The following is a 16,740-nucleotide window of genomic DNA, read 5'->3' as shown; positions in this document are numbered from 1 at the left end:
GAGTTTTGGCTGGAACTCAAGGAGAAAAAGAAAGTTTGTGGCCCTTGGAAGAAAAGGAAAGCAATGCAGGAGGACTCCAAGGATTCCATTAGCTTATACAGGGATAAAATTAGAAGGACTAAAGGCTAGCTGGAATTTCATTTGGCGTCTGCCATAAAAGACAGTAACAAGTGTTTCTATAAATGCGTTAGCTACAAAAGGAGGACTAAAGAGAGCCTCATCTTTAATGGAGAGGCACACAGAGACAAAGGATGAGGAAAAGGCTGAGGTACTTAAAATGCCTTCTTTACCCCAGGCTTTAATAGCAAGACGAGCTGTTGTCTGGGTACGCACGCATCTGAGCTGGAAGAACTGATCAATAAATTAAAAACTGACAATAAATAAAGAATTGCCAATGAGAACAAACAAATCCTTGAAGTGACTCAAACATTTCCATGTTGCTGCATTTAGCTCAAGGAAATCCTTCACCCCTGCAGTGCCTGGGCTCCCCAGGAGGGCTTCAGTACCCAGCCTGCTGGCAGCACCAGCCATCCATCCCTCCTGAGGTGCAGCATCCTCCAGTGCCTTGTCCAGGGGGTGTCAGCATCAAAGGCACTGTGAGGGAAAGCAGATCAACCCTCTGAAAGGACAGAAGCATATTCTATCACTTGAGGGCATGTCTTCACAGCCAGGCTGCTCCACACTGACTGCAGAAACACTGTGCCATGCTCTGCTTCCTCTATTCACTGCAGCATAAATATTTCAGAGGAAAACATCCCAGCCTTCCATACAAGGCACTTGCCCCTTGAACACTAAAAGTCATCATTAAAAATGACAGGGCAGTGCAAAAGCCACCTTGGATTTGTTTGACCGTTCTGATGTGCTCTGTGCTGGTCTAGTGAGAGGCAGAGCAATGAAGGATATACAAGAATTATATATTTGCAAGCTCTTTAGGCAGCGCTACAGAGACCACAGCAATCATGCCTATGTTACAGAAATTCCTAGCTGATTAAAATAAAATTTACAGGAAAATGCTATCATTTACTAATTTGTTCCTTACTTTCTAAGCAATTTTCAAGGCAACCCTTTAAACTTTTAGAGAATACCATTGGTCTCATTGCTAGGTACCTTTACAAATCTTTTCCCAAATGTCAGCTCTTAGAACAAACCTTTGCCTGATGTGAGGCAGCAATAGCATTTGATTGGCAGAGTAGGTGGAAAAGGAAAAGAAAAATAGAAAATTGAGGAACAGTAGGTTACAATTTTCCCTGAAGATACAGCAATAGGGAGGAGTTTGCCTCAATAAGAAAAGAAAAAAATAATAAAAGGGTAGGAGAAAAAGTAGCAGATAGTTTCCAAGGGAGAAAGATTTTTGCAAAGCCAAATCCTCCCACTAAATTTTCAAGGCTGAGGTGCAAAGAACAGTAAGTCGACAAACGGACTTTAGGTCTATACCTGTAACTTTACCAGTCTTGACACTTATCCTCAATTCTCTTACAGATAGACTAAGATATATGAAACCTATTTGTACCCTCAGCCACTTCAAAGAAAGAATTTCTACCAATATAAACCCAAAGGAAAGTAGTAAACTCAAAGCATAAACCCAAAGTAGTTTGAATTTCCCTTTTTGCATCCAAGACTTTTAAATACAGAGACTGACGGACAATAATATTTCAGGTGGATTCAACATGCAGGTGCCTCAAAGAATCAAAAAACATTTCTCTCCTGCTCCTAATAATGATGTTTAGTAAGAACATCTATCCTGATGCAAAAGAAAAACTAAACCTATCATCAAATATATATTTATGAAAAAAAGAGATGATTTTGAAGAGAAACATGAACATCTAAAGCTTTAGTGCAAGTGTTTCTGTGGGTAGGACTGTAGTAGTCTACAGTACTGCTCTATTATGGAGAATGAGATAATAGGAGTTCCTAATTCAAGGCAGTATTTCTCTGGAAATCCTGCAGAGACGGCAGTGAACAGAACTGACAAAGGGAAGACTTAAGTGTTTTTTGTCTTTAAACAAAGTATAGCACTTTGCTTCAGTTTGTGAAGAGAAACTGTTTTGGTATTTTTAGCATTCACAGGAGTGAGGGACTGAGTGCACTCTGGTGCAGACAGAGAACAGGAAGGCGAGGTACAAGATTTTACATTCATCTCTGCTAATGTATTTTACACACCGCTCCGCAGCGCTCCTAACGTTCCAGCCCTGTGTCTCTGCAGCAGAGATGGCAAAGCACCAAAGACTAAACTGCATGATGGTGGTGGTGTGACAGGGATCAATGCCCATGAGAGAACACGGAACACTGTCTCTTCAGGTTTGGCTTCACAGCTTAACTCAAAATGCTTCTGTCGTGATGGATAGTCTTCATTTTCCACTCACCCCAGTGGGACTCAATTTTAACAGGGACACTTGCAAAATCAAGAAACACACAAAGCAAAACCTTTTGCAAAATTTCATTCCTGGTGGACAGGTTTAATAGAAGATTCAAACCCCAAGAGTTAAAAGACATTTAATTAAAAGCCTAAGTAATCTAAAATTGCCACTTTACAACATATGTTCCCGTATCCAAAACAGAACTTCTAGCCCTACTACTTCTAAAATTATCAAATTAATCTAATTTTATTCTCAGTGATTAAGAAGAAATTTGATAAGTAAAAAAAGGAAGACCAGACTGTCCAATGTGTAATATTTTAACAGCCTTTTATACATCCTGTTTCTCCTTGCTCTAAGGAGATAACATTGGAGTGGCTGCATGTAACTTTCAGTATCGCACGTGAATTCCAGTAGTACTATCCACCCAAAGGATTATCTCTGAAGGGGTGATAAGATATAGAAAGTTCCCAGCAGGTACAGAAAATTGCTCCTGCCTCTGCTCCCAGCACTTGTCCATGTGTGGATGAAAAAGAGGTGGCCCAACTCACTGGGTATGAGGTTCAGAATTCTTGCTGCAGGACACACATATTCAAACACAGAACTATGACTTCTGCCTCCCAGACAGCAGACTCCTTTCAGTGTAACACAAAATCATCAGCTTTGTATTCTCTGTGGCTCTGTCATGTAGCAGTGGTACCTGACTTGTGCTACGCAGTCTTGTCCCAGAGAATGAACCCAGCTTCAGCTCTAAAACTTGCTAGACCACACTGGGCTAACCTGCTTGCCTGTAAGAAAGGTAAGAACAGCATGCTTGTGCAAAAGAGGTAATTTTTCAACAGTTTAAAAGCCTGTAATTCTGATCCTATTAGACAATGACAAAAAACAGGTACAGCTCCAGCATTATAACAAAACCAACTTTATAAAATCTTAAAGAAAGTGTAGCTCAAGCCAGCAAAACATAAATTTGCTCATGGCAATATGAGAAGAAAAATCTTTGTGATGTAGAAACAGATGTCACTATACATTTTTCATAATATGGCATTACCCACCAATTACCCACCTGTATGTGTGGCTTCACTGGATATATCTAGAGGAAATTTCAAAAGCATTTCAACTACTTTATTCTAAGTATATCAAAGTAAAATGGGAATATCACAGACTTTCTTAAAAGATTTTATTTACATGAAAACTTACAGTAACTAATCACTTAGAAAGACAAGTCAAAACAAACAAAAACCTCCGTTTCATTAAACTAAAAAGCCTAAATTACAGAAAATCTGACACAGCCAAGATATAATTATGGTCAACATCAGACAGAGATGCATAAAAAGTGAAAAGTGCAGTCAGAATATTCAGTGTGTCAAGCACAGTGAATGTGATCCCAGCTGCACAGTATTTCAATATAATTAAACCACACTTCTTACAGAATCTAAGTTAAATGACAGGCAAGACTGAAGTAACTAAAAGTTTTCTAGTACAGGACTACTAGCATTGAAAGGTTATTTTCAAGATTTTTTTAAAAGAGCAGGCCAAAAATAATTTCTTGTTGTTTCCCAGTGAGGAGCATCCTCTTTCACTTTAATATTATCACCTGTGTGCACAATTCAAGAAGTATTTAGTTAGTTTTGTATTACCAGCAGGTTTGAAAATGAGAGCTAATTCTCTTGTATAGTCAGAGTCAGGTTTAACAAAACCCAAGAAAACGCTTTACCCTGTGATGTACTCACTGCCTTTTCCCTGCCTTATCTACAGTCTTCTATTTCTTGCAGTAAAATCCTGCTGAGTTTAATTAATGCATAGAAGTCACTTCCTACAGTTGCAACATGAGAAATAAGAAAAGCTAAAGTATATATCTGTGACAAGGGATATTAGCTACTTCGAGCTTATTAACTGAGGCAACCAGTAGTACAGCCCTGATGCTGTGGGAATTGTGACTGTAACACAATTTCTGCAAAATATCTCGCAGTCAAATCCAAGGTTTATTTCTCCCATAACTGCCCAATTATTTGAGCTGGTGTCTGCTCTGGAGCACAGCCTAGAATAGCAGGGCATGCCTAGAAGGCCTGGATTCCCCTCCACCCCCAATTGGATTACCTGTCTGTTTGGAGGAATGGTGGGACTACATTTGGTAGCCATCATATGTGGCAGTACTTTTTGAGGAACAAGAAAGCCAGCTCTGCTCTAGACTGGAGAATCAGAGCTGTGACACCACAGCAGTCAGAGCAGTTTTACTGCCAAAGGGACATATTCAATTTCTTGGGTGATGAAGCAAGCATGGAGGTCTGTGCTGTTGCAGCTATGCTGGTAATGATATCAAATTATAGCTCATTTCAACCTGAATTTTATGAGCCTACATAAAAATCCGGACTTGAAAAAAAGTCACCCAAACTAACAGAAAGTGAGATGGTTTCTAATTAATTATAGGTAAGAAAGTCAAGTTTTATCATGACTGAGATTTTAGGATGTAAACAGAAGTCCAAATATTGCCACATATGAAGTTGCAACCAGGGTAGCCTGGGGTCATTCACATATGCTGCAGCTCATCTTGATTTAGATCTTACATCTTATTTAATTTTTTCTTGCCTACATCCAGCTTTAAAATGGCTGAGTAGCAAAAAATGCTAAATGTATGTAAACCGGAGATGAGATTAATATTTTCCCCCACAAAAAGATACTGCAGTACAGATCTAGAATGTTTCACATAGTAACAATATAAATGCTATGACAAAAGAGAAAGGTATTCTCTCATGATTTACAAGCTACATCAATGGGATTCCCTGGGAGAGACTCTAGTCCTGTCCTACAATTCTAAGGAACAGTTATAGAAAGTTCTTACAGGTTTGCAAAAAGTGTATGAAATCATATTAGTCCTCTAGGGTAGATCTTCTCTTTCATAAGTGGCAGTAGAGGAGCCTGGAGCTAGAAAAGCAGTAGTATAGGGAAAAGTACTATGAACCCAGTTCACTTTTATCACTTACAGATAGCATATTATTTTCCAGCATCTGTCAGTCAGAATGAAACTGGAAAGGAAGGACAAAGTCCAACTCCACTCACTCGATGCCTGTTACCTGTCCACAGGTGACAACTCTATTGCATAAACAGCAGATTCCATTTTAAGCCCCTGTAGTCTAATCCAATGCCAAATTTAAAATATATACATTATAAAATGCACGTACATGTCTCCTCCCCGGTTATTCTTAAACAGAGAAGAAATTCAGATTCTATGCTTAAAATACTCCACACATTCCCATGAAAGATCACAGTGAGGGGACAGAACCAACCTGCTGGCTCACAAAGTTTGAAAATTCAAACAAATAGATCAATAATTTTCTACCTGAAAAAATTACAAGTTCTCAAAACATAGAACTTCACTTTTGTATGCAGTTCAAAGACAGTCTCAAGCTTTAAATCATGCCTTTAATTTCCTTCATATAGATAATGAACACATATACAGTCAGGACATCAGCTTGCACTTGCTTTAATCATGCTGGGTGCCAACTACAGATACGGAAAGAGCAATTCAGGTAATTAAATACAGGTGGCAAGGGCCATTTTTGATGTCTAAGAGCAAACTCTCAGCTGGATTCCAGCTGCCGCAGAAGAAAAACACACATCTCCTATAGGTCCTATGATGACATCTAGCTCTGTCCTAGGCTAGGACAAAGGCTTAGCCTTTGTCTAAGGCTGTCTTAGATTACCTGGAACATATAAAATAGTACTCAAGCTCTTTATTTGGCAGTTAAATCATTCAGATTGTCCCACTGACCTCCATAAGTCAGCTCAAGTGAGTAATTTCCAAGAATAAAAAGCTGACTTGGTATTCAAGAATGTACAACACCAGCACCCCAAATGATTCACCTTTAGCTGTGAAAATGTAGAGCTTGGACTGCTACAAATCAATAACAGAAGCAGCAACAGAAAAGCTGCAGGCATCACCACACAAGATATTAAAATATGAGTAGCTCTCTCCCAAGTTACAGGCTCTACTGTCATTCTGGTTTTTGCATGTAAATAAAATATTATTAGAAATATATTTCTGATAAATTATTTACAGTGGTGTTATCCCAGTCTATTCTATGTGTTCTCTGCCCTCAAAAAGCACACCAGAGCAATCTTTTATTTGCCAGGAATACCTGTGCTGACTCATGTAACCAGTTAAAAAGCCAATAGCAAAATGCCTATCTCAAGTGCATGGTTCTCTTCCTCTATTCTTTAATATATCAACAACAGATAAAGTAGATTTTAGGCACAAGAGAACAACAAAACCAATTTCACATCAACCGATTTCCCCAATTTGCTAATGAGAGCGAAAGAACAACACAGCAAGAAACTTATTCCTCAGTAAGATCTGTGCAAGGAATGAAGCAAAGCACTTACCGTGTCTTGGGATTTATCTTTGACATCATAGACTGTTAGTTTTATTTTAGTTTCCTCATAGATGGGGTATTCCGGTGGGAAGGTCACACCAGTCAAAAACAGTGGATCTTTTGTACCCTGTGCAACATGAGTAAACACTCAGTAAGGTAACAGCTGAGCAATGTGAGGGATGTCACTATGGAGGTACAGAAACCCAAAAGGGTTGTCAGCTCTCTACAGCAGAGAGATGGAAACAGCTCAGCTTTATTACTCAGCCAATGAGAAAAAACAAACAGCCTTACAACTTCATCAGGAAAACTAAAAACAAACAAGCAAAACCCAAACAAAACCACAACAACTTCCTGGAAAGTTTTTTTAACTGGAAAGGATATGAAGTGCTTCTGAAGCAGAGCCTAGTATCATGTTTTTAAACAGCTCAGCCAGTTCTGGAATCAGGTTCTGGAATACAACCTCTAATAACAAACCCTTTCTTACTCCCAACGACACTTTTTAAAAGTACCACAATTTCATCTTAATTTAAATGAACTAAAGATTTAACTTGCACAAACATACAAAAAAGAGCAATCTTCATTAAGCCACAATACTAAGTGTATAGAAATGCTACAGACTCTCGGTATTACATTAAGGGTATTGATTTTTGGAGAGGGGATTGAAATACTCCTTCTTTAGGCAGTACTGCAATAAAATAACATTCCTGTGCTTTGAAACATTATGATTACACTTAAAAGCTGCACACAGAAGTAACTATATCATAGCTAAAGATATACAATTAAATGAATCATATAAAATGTTGTTTATAATTTCTTAATGTTTAATTACACTTAATTTCCAGAGATTACCAGGCGTGTATCCTAAAATTTTCCATTAAGTAATAAAAAAAAAAGGATTGTGCATGACAGAGGTAATTTAACTTATGGATTTAACTTTCTGTACCCCTGCCTTCTCCTCCACCAAAGCTTGACTACAAAGCCAAGAACCATGACAAAACAAAATCAGGGATTTATTGAGGTCTAGGCCATTGCATTAGGAAATGCATCAACTTCTATTTAAAAAAATATATATATAGTGATCTACTCATCTTTTGCACAACACCATTCCAGACAGTCTGCAATGAGACATCCTGATCAGATACAAGATATTTGAATTAAGCAGTTTCAGGAGGGTGAGGGCTGAAACCATAATAATTTAATTAGTAGCTGGTTGAAAGTAATCAAACAAAGAGCTCATGAAATATTCTCATTGTATTTAACAGTTAAAACAAGTCTCTGGTGAAATCATGTGTGTGTTTACAACGAGACTTCCCTGCTCTTAATGGACCTCTCCAGTAAGTTAAGCAAGTTACACCCACATTGCTTACCCTTCATTTTCTCTGAACCATTTTTGCTGTTTCTGACATCAATGCTTACAGGGCAAAGAGAGGACTAGCAGAGCAGCCTCAGACAACTTTTGTTAACTTTTTAATGTATGATGCAAATTACTAATTATTTTATATAAAGTCATAGACATTACATACACACATTTCTTTCCCTAATTATAGGTCTAGGGTAGTATTTTTCAAATTGCAAAAGCATCAAATGTCTAATGGAAAAAATTGAACAAAAAACAAATAGCATAACAGACCACATAATACACCTATGTTTTTCTGCATTTAGAAATACTTTCCAAACTCACTATACTCTTAATTAAGTTTTATTTTGCATTGGCTTGTCCCTTCAGGAGAGCAACTATTCCCTGTTTCATTCTAAACCTGTGTCTGGAGAATTGGAATATTCTCCGTGCCTCTACTTGGAACAACAGAGCTTTCATGAAAAGCCAAGTTGATTTCTGTTTATCCTGGTTAAATGCCAAGAACTACAGCACACTTAGGTATGCTTCACTAACTGCAAAAGTGTGCTTGTCTTACCTAAGACTTGTTTTATTCCTAATTCACTTTCTAAGGAAGAAACTATCAATCAAATAATCAACACGTTAATAAGAAAGACTCTCACCTCCACGATTTCAGTGCTCGAATACCGCGTCGAAATGTGCTCTGCTGGATGCACCACTGAGACTTGGATAAACGTATTCAGCTTCCGATCACGGGTAGCAGCCACTAGATCCTTGCATGCTGGAGACAGTGCAAAATAAAAATAAAATACTCAAAAGCAAACTCCAGGAAAATGCTGTCACAGGCACAGGACAAAGCAGACCACGCTCCAGCTCCAGATTAAATCTCCAGAGACAAGTTGATTTAACAGAGGAAGTCCCTTGGAAGTAACCTACAGAAATAGGAAGTCACATGCCACAGAACTGAGCTGAGATCTCGTTTCCACTAAAAATACTTGCAGCTTCTGCAAAGCTCCCTGCCAGAGGCTCATCAGCCCCAGTCCATGAGTGTGCGTGCGCATACGCTGCAATAGTAGTTAATTTTACATAAGTACTCACTTAATTTGCCCACAAAATCTCTTTTAGCAGCCTTATTGCATCCTCTCTTGTCTGACAATTTCCTCAGTTACACAACCATTTCAAACACATTCTAAAACAGCTAATTGCTATCAGTGGTTAAGCTGGCTTATGTAATTTGTTACTACTTGTGAACTTAGCAGAACTAGTTGTCAGGTATAAATCTACATACCTAAAAGCAGACAGCAACATAACCAATTCTTTTGTCAGCGACTGGTATATAAATGAGAATTGCATTCTGCCTATATAGCATCATTATTAAAACACATTCTACCTAATAGAGAAATTCAGTTCTGGTTTAATAATTTGCTTTTATCCTGGGCTCAGAGTCATGCAGGTGACTGAGATCATTCTTTACACTAACACACTTTGTGCCTTCAAAATGAAAGGGTGAAAGCACTGAAGAAAAAGGGGGAAGAAATAAATAAATGCATCATCATCAGCTGCTTCACAGAAGGGGTACAGATTAATGGGGCATGCATTGGCTCAAAAGCAAAAGCCATCCACCTTCTATTCTTCCCTAAGGAATATACAGCAGTGAACACTGCAGTGGGATCTACCTAGTGCTTTCTGCAGGGTAATAAATGACCCTGGGATCTCAGAAGCCTGAGGCAAGCAAAGAAAATACTATGGCTTCAGAGAGGGTAATTGTCGAGAAAGAGCTGAGGGTATTTTCTATGAGCCACTGCCTACCAGGGGCTTCTTCAAGTGCAGCTGACCTTTAACTTTTCAAAAGGTGAGTCAGATTATCTTCACAGCAAGTAAACTTGGTCTGATGAGAAGCCAATGCTAGAAAAGCTCTGATACATACAAAAGGCCAACTCAGCTTGTTTTATACCTTTTTTTTTTCCTTTGGGCTTGAACCTGCTGCTGGAGTAAATAAAAGGAAAACTAGCTGAAGCTTTTTTACCACTCTTTTATTACAGTTAAAAGAGACAGGGAGACAATAAATCTAACCTTCAGAGATTAAAATTTTTGCTTTAGTTCAAATTGTCAATGAAATTTCCTGGTACATTGTTTCAAACTGACCTTATTATGATTTGGTGGAAAAAGCGGGATAAACGTAAAAGTTTGTGCATGATGAAGTCTTTACGAAACAGCTGATGTAACAGCACCAGGCTCAAAGAGTGAGTTGCCAGCAAGTCTTTGCTTCTAAGACTCACTTAATTATTAAAATGACGGAATATTAGCACTACTTGACATCACCTTAAAAATTACAGTAAAAAAGTAGTTGCCTGAAAAGCAGTTGCCAAAGCACAAAAGGTTCAGCAGACAACTTTTGACACTATTTGACTTTGTCCTCTCTAAAGTTGATCATATAAGCAGTAGCAGATCACTGAGATTTTCAAATATAGCCAGTTCCCCCCACAGAACCTGATGTCATGCCACCATACAATCCTTAAATTTTGCACTCTATAATCATTTTTTTAGAATGCAGCACAGCTCAGAGGAATGGCAAGAGAGCTCATATTCACTATCCGAAGCTGGAACAAAAAGACAGTCAAAGTTTTCACATCCACCACACAGGAAGGCTATCCAGATCACAATTCAGTACAATGCAAGAAAAGTGAGAAAAACAGAGACACAGACACTTAGGAAAAATAAAATTAGACCCCCAAAAAACATTATCAGTGACTCTGGCAGGAGCTCTACAGCTAAACTCTTGCAAAAAGTATTACTGCATGATGAATGGAGGCAAAACCCTCACAAATAATAGTTTGATCTAGTTGTGGCTTGTCTCAAATACATTATCTAGAGGTGACTAAATCTTTTAGCTGCCAAGAGCACATGCCTTTATCCTATTGAGAAACCATTAACAATAGGAAGAAGATTTGCACTAAGTGGTCATCACCTTGGTGCTATCTGAACATAGGAGAAAATTTATTTCAGTGACATTACTGCAATCCAGTCATTAGATCATTTTTCCTGTAAAAAGGTGGCTTAGCAGCATGATCTTGAATTTCACTGGATAGAGCTGACAGAAAAATAATTCATCTGCATATCTCCAGTAGGGAGGATCAGCATAAAGCATCAGAACTCTTTGGGAGACACTGGTGCAGAAGGATAAATGAAATTAAATGAAACCTGTATCTACTTTGATGACAGTGCTATTTATCTCTATTGTGACACTGGACTACTGCTGTTCACAGCTTGTCTTTCAGTCAGAGAGGATATTCAATAAAGTTATCCCAGGTAAAGAACACAGAAGTTGCCAGTTTGAGCCACAGTGCATCACCTCCCTTCAAAACAGCCCAAATGAAAAGTTTAACAAAACAAAAGGACTACTTTTAAGGTGATGCCAAAGAATAAAAACTTGTTATATCCTGTTCGCAGCCTGGCAACCTCCACAGTTCTATGCTGCATTATTGCCCTTTGAACAACTCAGCACCTCCAAAAACCTTAGGTGTTCAAAGAAACAAAGTGAAACATTACACAGTTAGGAAAGCATGCTGTATATTTAAACATGTTTGTTAGGTATCATTAGCATACCCCTCTAACAGAAACTGTTGAAAACACAAGTCTGAAAGGCATTCTGAGCCTGTTAACTGCAAATGCAACACCGTGAGAGCAGGTAACAACATCAACGCACTTTTGACCATAACCTACGCCCGAGCAGACCACAGGTTATGTTATTTCTCAATACTCCCGAATGTCTGAATTAATTATGGAAAAAATCATCAACAAAACACAGTGAAATGATATGTCAGTTTGTACTTACATGCCAAGTATATGAATCTACTCATTGTGACTGTTGACTCAGTGTATAATAGTCTGAGTCATCCATTCCCCTGGTGACCCAACCTCTGCTGAGCCTATCAGTGTACAATGAATGTTTAAGGAAGAACTGCATTAGGAATAATTTATGCTTTAATATCAACAAAGAAATAAGTTAAGATATCAGGAAGAAACAAATCCTCTACTGATATTTCACTGTTCTCTGTGCTGCACTGACATGTTGGCTGCGCTCTTTGCCCTTCTGTGTGTCCATGCCCACACAGAGAAGAGAAAGACTGGTTACTGTTTCCTCATGGGACCTTGTAGGATTTTTTAAAAAATGTTACTTATATATAGGAAGACAGTACAGAGAGAAAAACTAAAAAATGCCAATTACTATACAACAGTAAGAAGAAAGGAAACAAAACAAATACTCAAAATAGACCTGGAAATTCATCATCTACCTTCCTTGAAACTGTAACACTTCTGACCAGGCACTTAGCACTCTCTGCTCCAAGCACAAAGCCCACTGGAGTAAAAAAAAAAAAAAAAAAAAAAAAAAAAAACTCTGGGAGATGCAGCATCTTCCAGAAATGGAAAAAAATCCAGTAGCTAGAACAAACAAGACAGGCAGTGGGAATGAAAGACATCCACAGCTCAGAGTTCAGAGTTCTTTGGGAAATGTGTCAAGGAGGACATCAAAAATTGGGAAACGGCATTAAAACTGAATAATTTATTTTTGCTAGTGAGGAAAAATACAGTACATTGGTGAATGCCTCATCATACTCTGGATTCACACAATGTATGTATTAACCTGCATGACAGCATGCAAGGTAGCTCTTTCTTTAACCAGTGACAGAAACAGCGTTTCCCACAGCTTCATTCCTTCCCATATTCCAAACCAAAACAGATTCCAGGGGGCTGACTAGGAACAGGAATTAACAACATAGCCCTGTTGTCTCCAGGGTATACTATTTTGTATGCTGTCAAAACAACAGAAAATTAGTAGTATCTGATGACAAGGGGCATGGGAAAAGCCTGTGTCTCACACACATATATGTGAAGGTAACATTCAAATTTTTCTTCATTTCACTGACTCTGCAGCAGCATTATTATCCCAAAGCAACTTAGTTTATAAATAAGAATGTACAGTCTGTCTTGATAAACTAATTAAGTAAGGTGTAGCTATTCCTTAGTGGGCAAAAGGAGATGTTAAAGAAGGGAATGCCACACTTGGACCTGTGCTACAAGTAGAGCTGAACAGCATACAGTTTACTTTCTTCCACCCTGGGGAAGTGTTGAGGATGGTAGGGAAGTGTAAGAGAAGGAAGTGCACATCACCACTGTTTTTACCTCTGCTGAAAAGGAATACCTTCAGTCAGGCACATACAGAAGCTTAGGAATAATCCAGTTTTGGAACATATGGGAAAGCTTTGGCCATACTTCTGAATTAAGAGTGCAAATGCAACTGTGAGAGGGCTGAGAACTGAACAGCAATGTGTAGCATCTCATGAACTCTCCCGCCGTGGTCAATTCCCAAGTCCTTGGCCCTGGCAACAGCAGTAACTACTTACCATAGAGTCAGTCGTCCTGGGGGAAAAAAGACAGACTCCCAAATGGACTTCTATGTCGCAGCTTCCCCTGGTTTCTCCTTTCCCTGTCCCTTCACTGGATTGGTATCCCTGGTGGCCACTCCCCTTTCCCTGGAGACCAAACCCCTCTGCCCAGCTTTAGCTCCACTCCCCACCCCTTCCCTTTCTTAAGCTGCCCGCTCCACGTGGTTGTCCTCTTTTCCCTCGCTGGGTTTCCTTCAGCCACACTTTGCTGGAATAAAATCTTGCAAAAAGAGCCTTTCTTGCCTCTATCGCTGAGCCAGCTGCAGTGAGTGTTGAGTGAGGGTCTGAGCAATGTGTTCTCTGTTTGGCAAAACATGCCTGAAAGCAAACAAAATGAACATTTGAGGATGGGCATTAGCACAGAACAGTGTTAATGAGCATTCCTTCTAGTGCTCTGTAATAAACCTCTCTAACTGGTTTATCATAAATACTACTAACTGGTTGTCCCATTCCTGTGCCAGCAGGAATGCTTCAGTTGCTGATGGGGACAGAAAGAACAGAGAAGTTGCTCCCACAATTTGCAATGTGGAGTCCCAGAACAATTCACCGTGCAACACTAAATGGATGTGGCCACAAAAATTATAATGTCCATGTTATGAAGAAGTGAGGGCACAGTTACATACCCATGCAATAGGTATGCATTAGGAGGGACACTCTTTAATTGTAGTGACCAAAATAGATGCTCAGACCCAGGTGAACTCTGTAATGAAAAAAAACTCTGTGCAACAGAAAACTACATTTGGAGCACATATACAAATAAGTAAAGATCCATTGATTTTTACCTATGGAGACATTCAAGATCACTGTTCCTGTCTCTGGGGGTAAGAGGCTTCTATAAAAATAATATATCTGTTCTCTAGAACATGCAGCTGGTTGCTAAAGTAACCTAGTTATATTTTCAAGGAAATGTACACATATAAAGCAATTAGTATCCTTCAGGGATGTCTGTAATAAACAGCAGGAAGAAAATTTCTACCAACAATCCTAGGAGAAAGATGACAGGGAAGTCTTGTCAAATGAATAATAAAAAAAAATCTCTAAGACATCTCTATAAGTACAGGTTTTGGGGGAATAAACCCCCACAAACACGAAACAATATTAACTGTACTAACTGTAAATAATCTATCAGTATGCTGCCCAGAAAAACATCAGTCATTACCCACTTAATTTGCAGCTAAAAGAACATGATTATTTATGAGTCAATGAAATAAGATATACATGAATGCTGCTGGGGAGAAATGCTGTATGCTGATAAGTGATCATGCCCATGAGTTGAGATGCCAGCTGCACTCATCATCTTATTTGCAGATGAAGTGATTAATCCGGCTAGAATTACCACCGGGAAAATCAGAAGTGATCTATTTCAGAGTAAGCCCTGTGTGAGTGTTGGGGGGTGTAGCTGCAAAGGGGCTTTGATCTCAGCTCAGGTGGTGGAGTCTGACTGCCAGAGTAGCACTTGGATGTTCAGAGAGAAGTTTCTTCAGGAATGCCAAGGCTTAATCTGCAACTTTTCATTGCCCATTGCCACAATCCGGTTTCAATTCTTCTGACATGCTGGAACAGTCCTATCTCCTCTTACAGCTTTGCTATTTAGCCTGGACAGCACCAGACACTTAGAGCTTTCAGTATAATAGATGCAAGAAGCTCAGGAAACCAGCTGACTGGATCAACACAGCTCACAGGCATCACACTTGCACTGCAGGAGCAAAGTGTGGTTACATTTGTTAACCATCCATCCAGTGCTATTTAGATTTGTTGTGCATTGATCTGCTGCCAACGTCAGACAATCTGTTTCAGCCCATCCACAGTCTTGCTCCAGCTTTATTTACAATTGTGGAGAACTGAATTCCATCATCTTCGTGTTCCAGACTTCAGCTACACAACAGCAACAAGAAGAGAACTTAGAGCTTGGCTTAGAAAAGCTCCTTAAGTAATGAAACAAACTGCTTTTGATCAAGATTTTTGAATTTCTTTATTTTTTGCAAATGTGTCTGAGAATGTATCTCTGTATATCTCTTTCAAGTAATTGTAAAAATATCATTTTTCCCAAAAAGACTGCATTTCCTTACTGAGCACACTGTGACTCTAATAGCACAGAAAACTTTCCCAGAGATGCTGCAGTAGACTTGTGACAGCAAAGCAGATCTCTTGCTATTTGCTTTAGATTATCAATTATTATCTTTCCTTCTGTTCAAAACTATTCTATTCAAGGCACCACCTCTTAATGATATTTAGGCTCTGATCTTCAGTTTTCTAATGAGAGAAATGAAGAAAGAAGGGGGGCAGAAGGGGAAGTGTTTAAGCCTTACAAAGACTTGCCTTCCAAAATACATCCATATCAAAATCAGTTTTGATACTCCTATTCCAAGGCTGCAATTTATTTTGGTGTTGTTGGTATTTCAAAATACCACAGAAGGGTTTAAATCTTCATGGAAACAGAGCTAAATACCATTTCCTCCTTCAACTTTTCCTAATGTCATCATATCAAGTATATAATGAAGAAGTAATCTTTCTGTAATTTCTCTCACAGATTTCTCGCTATCCAAAAAATAGAGTGGTTACAAGTTAAAGTACAAATTGAAGAATCAGAAGGTCTGCAAATGGTAAGCAGAATTCCATATTTCTTTGAACTATGACCTTCTTTATACCATAAGCTTATACTGGTAATCACTTCACCTGCAAATAAGATGATGACTGCAGCTGGCATCTCAACAAAAAACAATTAGAACATAAAACAATTTATTTTGGATTTTATTAAAAAGTATTCTTCTGGTTCCTAACATTTTACATCTCTTTGGAAATAAAATAAATGTAAAATAATGCATCAGGCATATCAAAAGAAGATGAAACAAAAGTGCCAAGTCTCAAAGTTTTCAGTCTGCCACATCTGTTTTTATTACAACAGCACACATTGCTTCCTTTGACAGAAGCATTTATTCACTGCTATACCAGTTGTCAAGTGTAGTATTACATGGGTTTGATCCTTAGTGTGCAGTATTGACTGACTGTAGAGACAGATTTTTTTTTCTAATATGTAAAGAAAATTCAGCTGTTGCTTAGCTTGACTCCAAATCCATGTCACCATATGCATCTTCACAAGATATTTTCATGCTTGGTGAGAAAAGAAGCTCAAACAAAGCAAAAGCTCACAAAACAAAGGAAGGCAGTCAAGCAACACAGTCCAGCAATTACAGCAGACAAGAAGGTTCAGGAAGAGCTCTAAACAACCTGAA

The 16,740-nt window shown here is 38.6% G+C and overlaps 1 protein-coding gene across 2 annotated transcripts in view; it reads right to left on the bottom strand.

Moving 5' to 3' along the window:
* INPP4B (inositol polyphosphate-4-phosphatase type II B) overlaps positions 1-16,740 on the bottom strand; it is a 321,293-nt gene that overhangs the window by 192,422 nt on the left and 112,131 nt on the right. Inside the window, exons 5-6 of one of the 2 annotated variants that reach the window (XM_068188034.1) lie at positions 8,723-8,841; positions 6,735-6,851 (exon numbers count right to left, since the gene is read on the bottom strand). The exons of the other annotated variant lie outside the window; for it this stretch is intronic. Coding sequence (XP_068044135.1) covers positions 6,735-6,851; positions 8,723-8,841 — 236 coding nt within the window. The remainder of the gene's footprint in view (positions 1-6,734; positions 6,852-8,722; positions 8,842-16,740) is intronic. 2 annotated transcript variants of the gene reach the window in all.

This window comes from Anomalospiza imberbis, chromosome 4 (assembly GCF_031753505.1).
Source record: "Anomalospiza imberbis isolate Cuckoo-Finch-1a 21T00152 chromosome 4, ASM3175350v1, whole genome shotgun sequence".
Lineage (NCBI taxonomy): Eukaryota > Metazoa > Chordata > Aves > Passeriformes > Viduidae > Anomalospiza > Anomalospiza imberbis.
Note: the sequence above shows the minus strand (reverse complement) of the source record. Positions and strands in the feature narration are given on the sequence as shown.